Here is an 18,047-nt window from a genome sequence, read left to right as displayed (position 1 = left end):
TGCTCTTCTGATTGGCTGTGATTTTTGATTGACTTTATCGCGTCTCATAGTCACGCTGCGTCTGGTGTGGACAGACAAATTGCTTGTTGCTGGAATCTTCTTGCGTTGCGTCTGGTTAGGACACGGTGTATGACTGTAGGCTTGGCAAAGCTTGTCAAATTTGCCCCTATTTGGGTGTGAGCAAAAACACGCCGTTTTTGTGTGTGTCCCTTTAAATGCAAATGAGCTGCTGCTCCCGGCCCCCTTTCCAGAAGAGGGCGGAGCTTTAACAGCTCGCGCTTCGATTGCTCAACAACAACAAAGCTGGAGAATCTCACGCAGCCAAAATGAGGATTGTCAGTAACGGTGTTCAGCCTTACATTGTTCAAACCGGAGTCGACACTGATGGAGAGACTCAGGAAGAAGTTACAACTTTTAGGACGTTTCTGAATGGTTAGTGGATAAATTTATGTAGTTGCTGTGGAGTTGATTCAACTCATCGACTAGCATGTGCCGTCATGTTAATCTTTTGTGCAAATCCCGTATGGGCGCCCACTATACATAGTGTACCTGTTTGCCAAACAGAGTCATACACACCAGGCTAACGTTTATGATTGCTATCAAATGCTGTGAATGGTCTAATATTTTTTCCAAAATATCGCTCAAACAGAAACGCTACTTTTTTAGCAAACGAGCTTGTTCAGGCTATCCAAGCTAACGAGACTCTAAATACTGTTCAGTGCTCGTCTGTGCAGCCAACGACAGAACAGTTAGCATGCTTTGCTCAAACTTTTGCCATAGCGTTAGAACTGGTACACAGTTATCGCTTGCGATGTGGGTGGAAACGTGCAGATTAAGGGGTGGTGATATTATAATAAGATCCCCTTCCTATATCCCTAGGGGAGCGAAATCTGAAGGGCTTGTTTTTTCACATGCTTGCAGAGAAAGGCTTGACGAAACAAAGTTAATGAATTGTCTTTTTTCACATTTTCTGGGTTGGTAGATGCACCGGGGACCCAATTATAGCACTTAAATGCAGAAAAAGTCAGATTTTCATGATATGTCCCCTTTAAAGTAACATTTAACTTAAAGCACCAACTCTCATTTTAATGTATATCCATATACAAAATCCAAAAACAAGTAACTCCCTGCGGGACATGATGTGTAAACTCTGAGGCTGTACCTGTGGGCCGCTGAGACTCCTCTGCTGTAGCTCCTCTAACTCCTTCTGCACCTCCCACACGCGGTCGCCCATCTCCACCTCACGACTCTACAGAAAGACCAAACTCTGAGCAAAGGTGCAATTTCTGTCTGAATCATTTTACAATGCTGTCTTGTCATATTGTATTAATTTTCAGGTAATAAACTTGGGTCTTAAAATGCATGGGTAAACAATTAGATCTATAAGATGCAGATATAATCCAATTACAAATAGTTAGCATACTTCTCTGCCAGGATGGATGTAAGCAGCATAAGGTCTACATCATTCACTACAGCTCTAGGGGAGAGTTTGAGGTGCTAGTTGACTGAGGTAAGTGTTTCCTGATGATATACAAACTTTTAGCTGAAACCTGAACTTACTGACTTTATGTGGAGAAATTTAGCAAAAGCAATAACCTCCTCACAAAATTCTTCCTGTGCCAGTGTCTTTCTATAAAGTATTATCTGAAGCATCTGCTGGCCATTTATCAATAACTCGCAATTAAAAACAAAAGGCATAGTTTCACTTTATTTTGCCGTACCTGAAGGACCTGTTCATAACGCTGAACCGTTCTGTTTAGCTCTTCCTCCTTCTGAGCGATTATTTTCTGAAGCTGACTGACTTCATCCCGATGGCTATTTATAATCTCAGCCTCAACACCTTGAGCTTTCTCTGTGTGGAAATAATAAAGAGTAAAGTACAGTAAGAAGACATGAAGAATGTTGCCATCACTGAATCTAAAACACTCACTTCCAGACTGGATGGATCAAATGTCAGGATTGAAAACACATGGTAAATCAATTATGAATTTTATATCTCGCAGACGCCAGTAAATCAGCAAATGTGACCAACTATGAAAACACAGTTTGTTCATGTTGTCCACAATGCTTTCCAAGACTATTGGTACTTGGTTATGTTCAGTATTTTTAACAATATTTTTATTTTACTCAAAGGAATACTCTTCAAAATGAAAATTCCACCATTCACTTCCTCACATCATTCCAAAAAACATAAAAAAAATTCCTTTATCCATCAAACAGAAAAGATGTCAGGCAGAATGTTCACAAATTTTCACTTTTAGGTGAGCTATTACTTAAAATATTTAAATAACCTGCCCCTTTAAATATTTAAATTACCATATTCATATAGCATGATATTTGCATCTTACCACAAAGTTCTTTAAAAAACGTCATGGTATTATTCCTATCATAGTAGTGTCTGGAAAACACAGTATTACCATGGAAGCATGAGCAATAAACAGTACTTTTGCCCCTCTTACCAATGGTCTCCTTCACAGAACCTTCCAGTTCCTTTTCCTTCAGGGCCATTTGGGTGTTGAACTCCCTCATTAACTGCTTAAGAGAAGAGTTGTGTCTCATTTCCATATCTTCCATTTCAAGCCTATTAAAACAAAGATCACCAACCATATGAACCCTGGGAACAATGATGTAGCAGAAAATATGCATTCTTACATCAAGGAGAAAAATATTCACCACATGTTTCTAAAATAAAACAGGAAAAAAGTCACATAAATCTTACTTGAGCTTCTTCTCGTTTTCCTCAGCCATCTCCTTTTTCAGGAAATCCAGTTCCTTCTCATGCTCTTTCCTTAGAGACCGAAGGTCTTTTTGTAGTCTGGTGTAATCTTTGTGGAGTTTCTGCTTCTCGTTCTCAGCCTCTACCAGTTTTCTCTGAAGATCATTCTCTGAGGTGTTTGCATTGTTGATTAGGCACTCACTATCAGTCTCCCCGTTTCCTTGAGGTGAACTCTGTTGTGCTTTTAGCTGATTTTCTTTCTCTTCTAACCTCTGCTGTAAATCTTGGAGCTTCTCCTCGTATTCCTTTACCAACAAGTCCTTCTGACTTGTCCAGTCGTCTTGGTCCCTAGCAGTGTCCTCGCTTTCCTTGGCCACTAACATTGCAGGCTCCATTCCTAATCTACTAGAGGTCATTTGCACTTCAGAAACATGTACATTCTCTATTTCATCAAACTGTTTCTCCTTTATCTGTTCTTGAAGATCCAGGCATGTCTGTTGAAGCTCTTGCACTCGAGCGGTCTGTTCGAGCAGGTCTTCTTTAAGGCGACTTACCTCGGTTTGGTAGTTTGTAATCTGTTCATTAGATTCCAAAAGTTTGGTCTCAAGCTCCTCAAGTCTGGAAGAAGTTTCTCTTGCAGCAAAAGCAGATTGCTCCTCCTTTGCAGATGCGTCTTTATGAAGAACAGCAAGCTTCTCTTCATACGTATCTTTTAAGCTTTGCAGAGAGGCCTGTCTTTCCTCATTTTCTTTCTGCTGCAATTCCTGTAGATGTTTTGCATGCTCTTCCTTTAATTTTGCAGTGGCCTCCTCCATTGTCTTCTCAATTTCCTCTAGAGACTTTATACGTTCTTCTTTTTCAGTCTGGGTTTGCTTGATACCATCCAACTGCATCTGCAGGTCTTTGATAGCCTGATCCTTTTCCTCGATTTGTGAAATCAGCTGTTTACGAATCATGCCAATCTTCTGCTCTGCCTTCTTCTTCAACTCAGCTACTTTACCAGCCGTCTCGGAGGACGCCTTTTCCTGGGCTGCCTTCACCGCCTCTTCTTTTGTCCTCAGAATCTCTGCCTTCTCCCTCTCAAAGTCGTTCCTCTGGGATTCCAGTTCCTGCTTGGCTGTTTCAACATCTTTCTTTAAAGACTGAAGACTTTCCTCAGTTTTCTGTATTAGGGCGCCATTTTGAGAGCTTTGTTCTTGAGCTTCCTGCACTTGTTTCATCAACTCCATCTTTTCGCTCTCCCTAATGGTAAGGTGCTGCTGCAAATCAGCTGCAAGCTGTTCTCGTTCTTTTGTCCGCAATTCCAGCTGCTCCTCCAGATCGCAAACTTTCTTTGAGCAGATTTCCAGCTCTGAGGTCAAGGCATGAACCCTCTGATCTTTCTCACTAAGTGCCTGGTCCATCTCGGACTTACTAATGGAGTGATTGTCAACGCTGGCAGTGAGCATCTGAAGTTGTCCGTCCTTCTCCGCAATCTGCCTCTCCATGTCCGCAACTTTATCTTGAAGAGACTTAACAGTGCTGTGACTCTGACTGAACTTCTTTTTCAGCTCAGAGAACTTATTCCTGAGTGAGTCTACCTGCTCTTGAAGCGAGGTCTTTTCTTTTTCTAGCCTTTCCTCCTTCTCCCCCATTTGGCATATCACCCTCTCCTTGTCCTCATTGTGCTGCTGATTCAGCAGAGATATGGCTTCCTCTTTTTCAGTTATGCTACTTGATAACTGGGTCTTCAAGTCATTTATGACAGATTCTAGATTGCTGATTTGCAAAACATTTGCTTTGAGATTTTCTGATACGTTTTTGTTCTCCTCGCGAAGCTGCTCAATGTTAAGGTCTTTCTCAGAAAGTACTTGGGAGCGATTCTCCGCATCAGTTTGCAGAGACTCCATTTCAGTTTGTAAGGCTTTAAGAGTCTCTGAACTTGCACTAAACTGAAGAGTTACCTCATCAAGAGAGCTCTTTAGATTATGGTTTTCATCCAAAGTCTGCTGAAGTTCTTTCTCTAAAGTGCTGATTCTGTTGTCCTTCGTCATGATACTATTTTTTAGATATGTTACCTTATTCTGATTACCGATAACCCGGTTTTGTAATTCCCTAACTCGTTCCTCAACTTTCTTACACAGCCCAACAGAGAAACCATCTAACTTATCCTGGGCTTCCTGACAACACTGTTCAAACTCCTTTGTGATGGTACACAATTGTGTCTGGAATTCTTTTTCTTTATTTTTAAGTTCAGCCATTTTTTCTGCAAGTGTTCTCTGGAGATCTTCGCCCTCTTTACACTTGGATGTTTCAAGCAAACTCAACTTTTGCTGGGTGTTTATCAACTCTTCAGATATGCCCTGCAATTTCTCCTTACTAGTTTCCTCAGTCTTTCTCAGTTCATCCTGCAGAAGATTTTGTTCATTCAAGGCCTGGTTTAGATTCTTCTCCATGGTTTCAACTTGCCTTTTAAGTATACCTTCCCCTTCAGACAAACTTTCCACCTTGCTTGCTGCTTCCCTGAGCTCTGTCTGTAGTTTCTGCACAGTGGTTTCCCTCATGGCAAGCTCCTCCCTGAGGTTCTGGATGTCTTTCATGATCTGTTCCTTTTCTTCCCTGCTGGCCGAAAGCAGCTGAGAGATCTCCTCCAACTCCTGGGCTTTCTCTTGCAAAGATTGGGCATGTTTTTCTTGCATCTCCTCCTCATGCTGGTTGAGTTTCTCCTGCCAATGACGAACAAGGTCTTCCAGCTCCTGTTTATGGGTAACCTGAAGCTTACCCAAGTGCTCCTTGTGATTGGCCTCCAAATCAGACATGGCGGTGCTGAGGCCCTCAGAGCTTGCTTGTGCCACCTCAAGGATCTTCTCCTTCAGTTGCTGGTCTTTCAGTTCTAACTCTTGAACAGTCTTAGATAACTCTGCTTTGGCATTCTCCTCTTGATCCTGAAGCTTCTTCTTCAATTTGTCCTGTGCTTCTTTGGCTTTCTGCTTGAATTTCTCCATTTTGTTTTCCTGCGATTTCAGTTTGCAATCCATGTCTTTCCTGATGTTCTCAAGTTTATTCTCGTGAGAACTCTTCTGGTCATCCAGCTGCTTCCTCAACCGGTTTTGCTCCTCTTGCATTGTTTTGCAGGTTGCAGAATGCAAATTCTCGTTTTCAGATAGGTCCCTCTTGACTTGCTCCATCTTCTGCATTAGTTCCTGAAGTTCATTCGTCTTCTGTTCAAGACACACTCCTTTCTCCTGACAATCATTACACACTGCCTCAAGGGTTTGCTCAAGATCTTTCACTTGATTCTTGGTTTGATTGAGTTCTTCTGTAAGGGTGCTAATCTGAGATCTTGATTCCTCAAGGGCCTCTTTATTCGACTGTGCCCTGAGACGAAGTTCCTCCAACTGAGCACTTCCATCTGCTTGCAAAGTCTTTTCCCTGAGCATATGTTCCTCTAGTGCTTTTTCCTTCTTCTCCAACACAGTCTTCAGCTGATTTATTTCTTCTTTCAGCATTTTCTCCACCATTGCAAACGACTGTTGACTCTGTATCGCAGCTTCAATCTCAGCCTGATATTTTGCTTGTTCTTCCTTGAGTCTTTCCTCAAACTCTTGTCTTGCAGTTTCACTGCTGGCCTCCACAGAGGCCAGCCTCTCTTCTAACTGTTGTCTACTATTCAGTACTTCACTGAGATCAGAAGACAGGGTCTCAATCTCTGTCTGTTTGTCACTCAGTTTATCAAGCATCTTTTTGTTCATATCTTCCACGTGGGAATGGAACTGTTCCTCCTTGTCTTTCAGAATAGATTCAATCTCTGCCTTGTGTTTCTGCATGAGCTCTTCCATAACAACATCATGCTGCTGGCTGAGGTCTTTCATTTGCTCTGTCTTTTTTCTTTCAAGTTCTTGCTTATGTGCCTCTTCTAGAGCAGCTATTTCAGCCTCATGTTTCTTTCTCAGCTCTTCCATTTGCACAGGGAGTTCATCTGACTTGGTGTAATCCTTCTCTGAGCTACCAAGGCAACTCTCAAGTTCTTGAATTCTCTGTAAAACAGAAAAACCCAAACACTTTAAGGAATGTACAATGCAAAAAATATGGCATTGCTTTCATTCACCTCCTCATTCATGCTGACTCTGTAGTTCTATGGCTTAATTTGGCCATGCAACAACAATAAGGATATCCTGTTGATGTATCCTCAGATAAAGTGGCATATAAACTCACCGTTCTGGCAGACTCCAACTCTAGCTGTAGTTCCTTGGCTTTGTTCTCCCCCTCAGACTGAACTGCAGCTTTCTGCAGCTCTGCTTCCTCCAGAGCGAGAGATGCCTGCTGTTCTCTTTCCTGTGCCGACTGCAACAGCTCCTCACGACACTGCTCCTGAGGTAAACAAAGAGCATTAGTGCAAATAGCTTGGGAAACTCCAACATTCAAATAGCTAATATTTAAATGAACTGATCACAGGTTACCACAGAAATGAAAACCAGGGCATACCACCGCCTGTTTGATCTGGGCACTGAGTTCTTGTTCTTTGCTAGCCATAGCCTCTGAGTGTAACCGCTCCATTTCTGCTATCCTGTCCTCGGTGGACCTCTGAAACCAGAAACCATGGCAAAATATTAACCTTTGTCAAGTTTGATGGACAATTTAAAAATACTCTAATGTGCACAATGCAAAACTCTCTTCCTAGTATATATATTCTAGACTATGCATTGAAACTATGGTACAGTAGTTACACAAACAGGCTAAAGGTCAGAGAGGATGGGGAATTATCCCCTTTTTATTTAGTTTTATTTGTTTTTTATTGCCATATCAGCATCAAAGGCTATATTCATGGCCAATATTTTTTGTTATATTATTAAAAAAAAACAAATAATAAAAAGTACAAAAACAATTAACAATAAATAACTATATAAAATCTCTCAGTTTAATGTTTAATAAAAACTGATTACCATATGAATATAAAATATTCCCACATGAAACCTTTCTAAAAATATATATTAATGCAATTTATGGTGAAAAATTGATAATTGACAACTGACTTTAATAGAAAGTGGGCTATATATAAAGAATACTTATAATAAATATATATAATAAAATGATTGATGATCCCACGTTGCATGAAACAGTGCATCTTTTAAATTTTCTCATGAATCAAACTCAATGGGTTCACCATAAGAATTTGAAATGTCTCAGTTGACTAGTCCCCAAAGCATCATGATTTGGTGAAATAATCAACGGACTCAAAAAAATGTCACTCTTCAATGAATTGTTGGCAAGCGAAACCGAGACATACTGTATTTGTCTTTGTTATGGCATGGATTATGGTCCTGATGAATGAAACAGAACTGAATTTAAATTAAGCCCTATCTCGGATACATGCAGAAAGAATGGTGGGCTGTAAATGTGGCATTAATTTGGTCAATTTTGATTTACTATTGTCATTTATTTAATGAATCATACTCCAATACACAAAGGAAGAGACCAAAGGTGTGCATATCTATAAAAACACACAGCCTTTGTGGGAACTTTGCAGTCATGGACGTTAAAACGCTCATCCAGACAGTGGATTGATTGCTTTTCCAGGCAAAATAACTTTAAAACAGGTCGAGTACAAATGAGGATACAGAAAAGGCAAAAGGACCATATGAAAATGCAAAACAAAATGGTCTGAATCCTGTACGACTCTTGCTAGTGTCTAAATTAATGCATCTCCATCTCAAACAATACAGCCTTATGACACACTGCATGATTGCAACATTGAAGTTTTAAGTCTTATTGTGACACACACACACAAATTTAGTCCCCTTTTCCATAACTAAGTGATCAAATAAAATGTGTTAAGCATGCACACCTTCATAATGGTGACCACTTCTTGTTTGACCCTGGTCAGCTCCAGTTGCAGGCTTCTCCTCTCTTCCTCACCAGCCTTCTCCACCTGCTTCACCTGCTCCTCCATGCTCACCTGTAGCTGACGGCGTGCCTCCTCCGCCCGCTGGGCCACACCCAGGGCTCTCTCCAGCTCTTCAAACGCTGGGGAAAAAAAAGACATAAAGTGCAGTTAGGACAAGTAGAAACAAAGGTGGGAAAAAGAGAGAGGAGATAGTCTCACTCACCTGCTTTCTCCGATTTCTCTTTCTGTTCCTGCAGCTCATCTTTCTGTGCGAGGGTCTGCTGGAGTCTGGAGCGCAGCTGAGCGATCTCATCTTCCTTCATCTCCAAAGTCTCATGCATCTGACGCTTCGTTTCAGCAATGACCATTCCCTTTAGAATGACACCGTAGGTGAGTATTAAAGGTACAAATTAAATGCACTCAGTCAATAAAGACAATATTTTGTTCTGATCCTCATGCAAAGTTCATATGACTTAAGTGGGGTTGGTGATTTCCATGCAAAATAAAACCTCAAATGTACAATATTGCAGTTAGTTACTTATTTTAGTATGGCACAAACCAAACCAGGCTGCTGCCCCTCTACAGCAGGTTCTGTGCTCAGTTTGAGGACGCGCCTCTAATCGTTTCTGACGTATGTTTGCATTCTTTCACATTCCATACAGTGACCCAAGAGGAAATCATCTCTATCCTGCAGGGTGAAGGTCAAATGCTAAACACAACATGACTGATTTGATCACAACTCAGTAGCAGACAGACAGCTCTCCATATTTCAAATGAATCCAACCTAGATGACATCTCAAAGACTATTTCTTGATCACAGGGTGCAAAATAAACACTCTACCAAGATCAAATGGAAATAAAAATCAATATAACAGAATGAAACTGAAAACTGATATTTTTTGTATGTTATATTATATATTATTATTGAAAAATATAATTTATATATTCATATAAGTATTATAGAAATAATATACATCTATTATATTTTCAAGAATAATGTATCATATAACAACAAATATATATATATATAAATGAAAAATACAATTTCAATGCCTTCAATTTTTGTATTTCATTTTATTGATATTTAATATATTATTTAAATAATATTCATGTGTATATTGATATAAAAATATACACATATAATATATTTAATATATAAAGTAATATTTTTTTAAATAAAATATTTGTATTTAAAATAATGCAAGATACAATTTCTCTCATTTGTGTTATATTTTTTATTGAAAAATGTTAAATATTCATATAAATATTATAGAAATACATATAGAAAATATTTTATTATATTTTCAATAATATATTATATAATATATATTTTGTTAATAATATATATATATATATATTAATAAAATACCATTTTATTGCCTTCATTTTTTTTATTTCATTTTATTGATATTTAATATATTATTTAAATAATATTCATATGTATATTTATATAAATATATATACACATGTAATATATTTGATACATAAAGTAATATTATTTTTAAAAAATAATATATTTATCTAAAATATTGCAAGATACATTTTTTCATTTGTATGTTTTATTATATATTATTATTGAAAACGGTAATTTATATATTCATATAAACATTATAGAAATAATATACATCTATATACATATATAAAATATTGTATTATTTTTCAAGAATAATATTTTATATAATAACATATATATTTTGTTTATGAAAATACCATTTTATTGCCTTCAATTTTTTTAAATTTCATTTTATTGATATTTAAGATATTAATATTCATGTGTATATTTATATAAATATATACACATGTAACATATTTCTATATATAAAGTAATATTATTTTAAAAAATAATAGAGAGATTTTTATTTAAATTAATGCAAGATACAATTTCATTGCCTGTAAAAATCATTGGTCAATCCACCCACCACTGGCAGGTGTGCCAAAAAGTTCATTTTAGACCCTGCTTGTTCCTCGTCCTAAAATAATATGCAAGAGAATATATCCAGGCTAATGTTTATATGCAAATGTGAGTGTCCCACAGGAAATATGTTTTGCGATCATTTTAAAAATCCTTCCTGGGATAATTCATCTTTGTCTTTCGCTAGTGGAATCTTCTGCTCATGCTGGCTCATAAACAGTCCTGTGGCAGACGCACAACATAGCTGAACCCTTCTGAGGAGTAAAACGAAGCGTGTCCTGTTAGCGTCTCGCTCACCTTGTCCTGCTCCAGCTGCTCGATGAGGTTCTTGGCGTCTCCCAGCTGTGTGATCAGCTTCGTCTTCTCTGTAGTGTGGAGTTCCTGGTAAACAGACGACGGTGAGTGTGTGACAATGAATCTTAATACATTATTCTCACAATAGTAATCAACACTTATTAAGCATCTATCATAAAGACCCCAGAGCCAGCTGGTCTAGACAACCTGGATTAGAGTCACTTGGAAACGTACAGCTGGAACTGTACTGACCTGAAACTTTGATTTCCAGAATGTGGAAAAAAAGGTTTGGTTGAATGTCAAGGGAAATTTTTCAGAACTCTTCGCATGTCCAATAAGTCTGGCTACACAAAATGGTATCAGCAACCATACAGTTATGATACTCGCTGTCTTATATCATATTTGGTTTTGGGATCCTTAACATGCCCCAAAACTCTTGAAAATTTGCACTTATGTCGGAATCGTCGGCCATCAAGGCCGGGCAGAAGCTGGTACCCGGGCGTGGCAGTGGGGCTCGACAGCGCCCCCTTAAACGGGGTCCAAAATCTTGTTCCATATATCAAACACACTTGCATGTATTAGTATGAAACTCGGTACACATATAGATCTCATCGGGCCTAACAACTTTCGTGCTCTAAGTTATACGCCAGCTCAACAGGAAGTCAGTTATTATGGGTTGTTTGAAAAACGTATGCTCTGGAATGTGATATAGTCCTCTTAGGCGATTTACCAGATCGCCACCAAACTCGGTCAACATGAAGTCAAGGCATCGAGGATACTAAATTGCGGGCGGATTTTTGATATCTCGAACAGTTTGGCCATGGCGAGGCAACGAATTAACGGCGAAAAAACAGGAAGTGTGTTATAACTTCTATATACGTTGATTGATTTTGATAAAACTGCTGTGTGTTCGTTGTAGGAGTCTGATCACATGGATGTGACTATTGTGAGTCAAAGTTATAGCGCCACCAACAGCAGGAAGTGTGTCACTTTCAAAACGCTTCGAAATCGCCCTCTTATTTTTAGCCGATTTGCTTCAAACGTCATCAGTATAACGTCAAAACATGACAGATGTAAACCTGTTTCTTGAAATCTAAAACACTGTTGCCATGGCAATGCATCAAACTTTTTTCAGGTATTTCTGAGGCTCTTATCATGCTTAAAATTGCATGAAACTCGACACACACATCAGAACTGTCGGCCAGTAGACACTGGCAAAGCCTTTGAAACGGGCGTGGTGGAGGGGCTCAGCAGCGCCACCTTTTGACAAAAGTTGGGGGGTTAGTTTTACCTACAGTCACCAAACTCGGTACATGCATTGGTCTCATCGAGGCGGACAACTTTCTAATTTACAGTCATTAGCTCCGACCAACAGGACGGTGGCTATTTTGGTTTGAATGTGGATTTTTTTTTTTAAAAATCAGGCTCTGAATTTTAAACTACAACTCCTAGAAAGTTTATATGGTGTACGGCTATTGGATTAAAGTAATGTCAGGATGAGTCTCATATCTTGATGTAATCCTTTTATATTCACCCAGTTTAAACGCATATTGCCTGTTGTGCACAGTCTCCCTAAAGCCTCAGGGGTGGCAGTGGCACCAGGGCTTGGGCCCGTCATATATATTATCATATTTCTGTTGCGATGTGCCTATAATGCACGGATTTACTTTATCATAACAGCTGTTAAATGCCACCACACTGATCTTCCAGATTACTATAACATATCTTTCATGACCAGGCAATTCAATTAAAACAGCAACCAAGGAGCTGTGAATGATTTTCAATGTCTCCGCCGGCTGCGCTGAACTCCCACCACAGATGAACACACACGCACACAAACCAGGCCACATCCACATCACAGCAGCCCTTGGAGTCTTCGCACCAGACCGCCAATCAAACCTCAATTACAGCCCAGGACAGCAGCCAGTGGTTGTGGCGGCGTCGCCTCTAACGCAAAACGGCACTCTGTTAGGGAATGGCGGTTACTTCCTGTTTCCTGCTGGTTTCCCTGAACTAGAGAGTTTGACACTTATTTTTGTAGTGTATAGACCTGAAAGTAGAGATTTAACCACCTAGAAACCACCTCAGAACACCACAGCAACCAACAAGTAACACTTTAGCATCGTGTTTTGCATGGACAAGCACCACTTACACTGTCTTCAGAAAATGTACAAAAAAATCTAGTTTTATCCTACTCCTTTAACTTCAGTGTTTCACATAAATCTGAAATGATTTAGTGGTCAAGCAATGCAAAGGAGAGTAAATCATTGAGATGAGTGTCAGCTGGTGTGTTTTAGTGTGAGTGAGTGTGACGGTGGGTTGTAATGTGTGTCCGTACGCTGTTTGAGGCAGGGAGGGGTGGGCTGTTAACCTCTGCTCTCACTGTCCCCGCTGAGCACTGTTCCCACACACAGCACAAACGCATCACATCCACAGGAAACACACTCACGGCGCTCCACCCGCTACCTCTCCAACACACACACACACACACACACACACAAATACATCAGCAGATCCAACAATCACTACACACAGCACCAAACACGCCTCCAAAGATAGGACCATGAATTAATGATGCATAAAATAAAAATCAACCCTGCATAAATAAAATAAAACAAAACTTGAAAAAAAAAACTGAATAAAATAAAACATTAAATTAAATTATATATATATATATATATATATATATATATAAAAAAATCAAAAATAATAAAATGAATCAATGTATGAATAAAATAAAATAAAAAATAATAAAATAAACCATGTATGAATAAAATAAAACTTAAAATCAAAAATAAAATTAAATTTTATATATTATATATATATATATATATATATATAAATAAATATATATATATATATATATATATATAAAAAATAAACCATGCATGACTTAAAAAAATAAACCATGTAAGAATAAAATAATATAAAAAAGAAATAAATCAATAAAATGAAGAATATTGCAAATAAACCATGAATAAAATTATATAAAAAAATAAAATAAACCATGTATGAATAAAATAAAATATAAAATAAATATATGTATGAATAAAAAATAAATAAATAAAAATAAACCCATGTATGAAAAAATAAATAATAAATAATATAAACCATGTATGAAAAAATAAAAAAATAAACCATGTATAAATAAAATAAAATAAAAAATAAATCCATGTATGAAAAAATAAATAAAAAATAAAATAAAATACATCATGTACAAATAACATAAAAAGTGCAAAATAAAAATAAAATAAAAGGATATAATATAAAATAAAACATAGTGACGGCTCAATAACCACCTTTCAGTTGCCAGTCCAGGTTTTTAACCACTAAGTGAAAGAAATACACCAACTAATAAATCCCTGACCAAACTCAGATAAGTAAAACACTGATGTGCAAAAACTAGATGTTCTTCATTTGTGTCATTTAGTTTTTCTATACCTTCATTTTCTCAAGCTCTTGCAGCCTCTCCTGCAGCTGCTGCTGTAAAACCTCGTTCTCGCTGCCCAGCTGAGCGGAGCGCTCTTTACTAGAGCGAATCATCTCTTTACATCTCTGCAGGAGACTCTCTTGCCTTTTGATTCTCTTCTGAAGCAACTCGAGGTTCACCGTGCCGCCTGGCTCTCCACCGCCCTCTGCTGGCCACACACACAAAAGGCAAACAAACTGGTTAAAGACAGTTTTGTGTAGAAACATGTTACGTGTGCACTGGAGAGCCTGCACACACCTGTGTTAAGTGTCGAGCTGTCGTCTTTCGAGGGGCTCTGAATGTCAGAGGCCGCGTCAACCGCATCCGTGGACTGAGAGGTCTCGCCTTCTGATGATACCATACCTCCAGACGCCTGCAGTCGCTTCTTCAAGAGAGACACCTGAAGACAAACAGCTTCAGTATCACCTCTGTTAACATGGAAAATGGGCAATATAAAATAACACATACTTGAGTCTGAAGCACAGTGATCATCTGGTCCTTCTCCTCGAGAGCAGCGTCAAACTCCTCCTGCAGGTGTTTCTTGGTCTGCTGGTCCATCTGGAGCTCCTGAGGAGGAGAAATGAGGCTTGACATTATATCAAGAGTATTTTGACTTTGAGTTTTAGAGCAGCTTCCCAATTCTATTGGCATTTTTGCTACTGAGTTTTGATGATCTCATACTTGATCCAGATGTAAAACTAGCCTACTGGCGGTTTAAGCCAGTAAAAGCACACTAAATGATTTCAATATAGAAAAAATAAATATTTTATATTTTTAATGCTTTTGAAAAGTTTCTTCTGCTCACCAAGGGTGCATTTATTTGATAAAAAATACAGTAAAAACTGTGAAATATTATTACAATTAAAAATAACTGTTTTTTTTTTTAATATATTCTAAAATATAATTTATTCCTGTGATCAAAGCTGAATTTTCAGCATCATTACTCCAGTCTTCAGTGTCACATGATCCTTCAGAAATCATTCTAATACGATGAGATTTGATGGTCAAGAAGCATTTCTGATTATTATCAATGTTGAAAATGTTATAAAAGTGGCTTAATATTTTTGTGGAAACTGACACATTTTTTTCAGGATTATTTGATGAATAGAAAGTTCAAAAGAACAGCATTTATTTGAAATATAATTTTTTTTCTAACATTAGAAATGTCTTTACAATCACTTTTGATCAATTTAATGTATCCATGCTAAATAAAAGTATTAATTTCTTTAAAAAAAAAAAAAAAAAGTAGTGTATATTAAATATTTGATATATTACACCTAATCCTATAGAAGCTTGTTTCCGCTATGAAATAAAAAATGAAAAAGGTAATTGTGACTTTTTATCTCACAATTCTGACTTTTTTTTTTTCACAATTGCAAGATATCAACTCACAATTGTGTGATATAAAGTCAGAATTGTGAGTTATAAAGTCAGAATTGAGTTAGTCAGAATTGTGAGATATAAAGTCAGAATTGTGAGTTATAAAGTCAGAATTGAGTTAGTCAGAATTGTGAGATATAAAGTCAGAATTGTGAGTTATAAAGTCAGAATTGAGTGATATAAAGTCAGAATTGCGAGATATAAAGTCAGAATTGAGTGATATAAAGTCAGAATTGCGAGATATAAAGTCAGAATTGTGAGATATAAAGTCAGAATTGCGAGATATAAAGTCAGAATTATGAGATATAAAGTCAGAATTGTGAGATATAAAGTCAGAATTGTGTGATATAAAGTCAGAATTGTGAGATATAAAGTCAGAATTGAGTGAAATAAAGTCAGAATTGTGAGATATAAAGTCAGAATTGTGAGATATAAAGTCAGAATTATGAGATATAAAGTCAGAATTGCGTGATATAAAGTCAGAATTGTGAGATATAAAGTCAGAATTGCGAGAAAAAAGTCAGAATTGTGAGATATAAAGTCGCAATTACCTTTTTTTATTTTTTTTATTTAGTGGTGGAAACAAGCTTCCATATAATCCCGATCCAATCAAAACCACAGAGCCAAAATCATGAATTGTCTCTGAAACATGCCACATTACAGACGTTAGCTGCATTGCGAATGCCGTTTCATGCTGCCTTTAAGCACACAGTGTGAAGCGAGGAGTAACAGAGATATCAGAGGTGGAAAAACATTGACGGTAGAGCCTGTGATGAAGAATTGATGTGTGTGCCAGATGAACAGAGGCAGTGAACAGCGAGAGACGAACCTCCCTGAGCTCTCCTATTCTTCTCAGGGCTTTATCTTGACTCTGGCTGAGGATGGCCTGAGAGACACACAGACAGAGATGAATGACAGACTAATATCAGTGCCAAACCTCACAGCAACTCATTAAAGGAAAAACATTAGGAAAACATCCCTCGAGCTGCAAGGAAACTACAGTCATTTATTCTACTGCATCGGCTGAATATGAAATTACCTGAGTTTTCTCTTTATCCCGCTGTACGGTTCTGTAGGCTGTTACCAACTGAGAGAAGAAAAAGAGAAAGAATATATCAGTCGAGTAATAATGATCAGCTCATTTCACGAAAAACAAACTGTTCCATTCCAAAATCAGGAATTCTGTGTAGGATCACATCCTGATCAGAAACAACTCAGTAATAGAGATTATACATCTAGAGTGATCCAATTTACGCTTTTGGCTAGCTGATTAGTTCTGCCTCTAGTCAATGCATTGGGTCAGTCTCGACTAGTTGTAGGTATTGTGACGACAGCATGAGGACAATTCCTCTGTCCAGCTGTGGCCAATAAGTACAACAGGATATTGGACATGGCCATGTATACTGTATTTGTTTTTATTTGTCTTATTTTTAAAGCTTATTTAAAACCTTTTTTGGCAAATTAAAAATTACACTGCAAAGGCAATATGGCATCAAAACTTGCCTGACTACTAAGGTGGGTTGAGTATGGAAGCTTGTTCCCGCCACTAAATAAAATAAAAAAGGTAACTGCGACTTTTTATCTCACAATTCTGACTTTTTGCAAGTTTAAATCTCACAATTCTGACTTTTTTTCTTGCAAGTGCGAGTTAACTCACAATTCTGATTTTATAACTCGGAATTGTGAGATTATATCTTGCAATTCTGACTTTATATCTCACAATTCTGACTTTATAACTCGCAATTCTGACTTTATATCTCGCAATTCTGACTTTATATCTCACAATTCTGACTTTATATCACGCAATTCTGACTTTATAACTCGCAATTCTGACTTTACAACTCGGAATTCTGACTTAACGTGCAATTCTGACTTTATAACTCGCAATTCTGACTATATCACACAATTCTGACTTTATATCGCACAATTCTGACTTAACGTGCAATTCTGTCTTTATATCACGCAATTCTGACTTTATATCGCACAATTCTGACTTAACGTGCAATTCTGACTTTATATTGTGCAAATCTGACTTTATATCACATAATTCTGACTTTATAACTCGCAATTCTGACTTTATAACTCGCGATTCTGACTTTATATCACGCAATTCTGACTTTATAACTCGCAATTCTGACTTTATAACTAGCAATTCTGACTTTATAACTAGCAATTCTGACTTTATATCTCACAATTCTGACTTTATATCACGCAATTCTGACTTTATATCACGCAATTCTGACTTTATAACTCAGAATTCTGACTTTATAACTCGCAATTCTGACTATATCACACAATTCTGACTTTATATCGCACAATTCTGACTTTATATCGTGCAAATCTGACTTTATATCACATAATTCTGACTTTACAACTCACAATTCTGACTTTATATCACGCAATTCTGACTTTA

General features: G+C 37.5%; 1 protein-coding gene across 4 annotated transcripts in view; it reads right to left on the bottom strand.

The window, feature by feature from the left end:
• Positions 1–18,047, bottom strand: part of golga4 (golgin A4) — a 51,555-nt gene that overhangs the window by 14,763 nt on the left and 18,745 nt on the right. For 3 of the 4 annotated variants that reach the window (XM_051916657.1, XM_051916659.1, XM_051916660.1), the window contains 14 exons: positions 16,674–16,721; positions 16,464–16,520; positions 14,723–14,821; positions 14,513–14,654; positions 14,227–14,423; positions 10,789–10,872; positions 8,803–8,950; positions 8,541–8,719; positions 7,181–7,279; positions 6,911–7,066; positions 2,720–6,732; positions 2,460–2,581; positions 1,722–1,852; positions 1,163–1,249 (listed from right to left, as the gene is read on the bottom strand). In XM_051916657.1, coding sequence (XP_051772617.1) covers positions 1,163–1,249; positions 1,722–1,852; positions 2,460–2,581; positions 2,720–6,732; positions 6,911–7,066; positions 7,181–7,279; positions 8,541–8,719; positions 8,803–8,950; positions 10,789–10,872; positions 14,227–14,423; positions 14,513–14,654; positions 14,723–14,821; positions 16,464–16,520; positions 16,674–16,721 — 5,562 coding nt within the window. The remainder of the gene's footprint in view (positions 1–1,162; positions 1,250–1,721; positions 1,853–2,459; positions 2,582–2,719; positions 6,733–6,910; positions 7,067–7,180; positions 7,280–8,540; positions 8,720–8,802; positions 8,951–10,788; positions 10,873–14,226; positions 14,424–14,512; positions 14,655–14,722; positions 14,822–16,463; positions 16,521–16,673; positions 16,722–18,047) is intronic. The other variant, XM_051916658.1, reaches the window with a different exon arrangement.

Source organism: Ctenopharyngodon idella, chromosome 13 (genome assembly GCF_019924925.1).
Source record: "Ctenopharyngodon idella isolate HZGC_01 chromosome 13, HZGC01, whole genome shotgun sequence".
Taxonomy (NCBI): Eukaryota; Metazoa; Chordata; class Actinopteri; order Cypriniformes; family Xenocyprididae; genus Ctenopharyngodon; species Ctenopharyngodon idella.
Note: the sequence above shows the minus strand (reverse complement) of the source record. Positions and strands in the feature narration are given on the sequence as shown.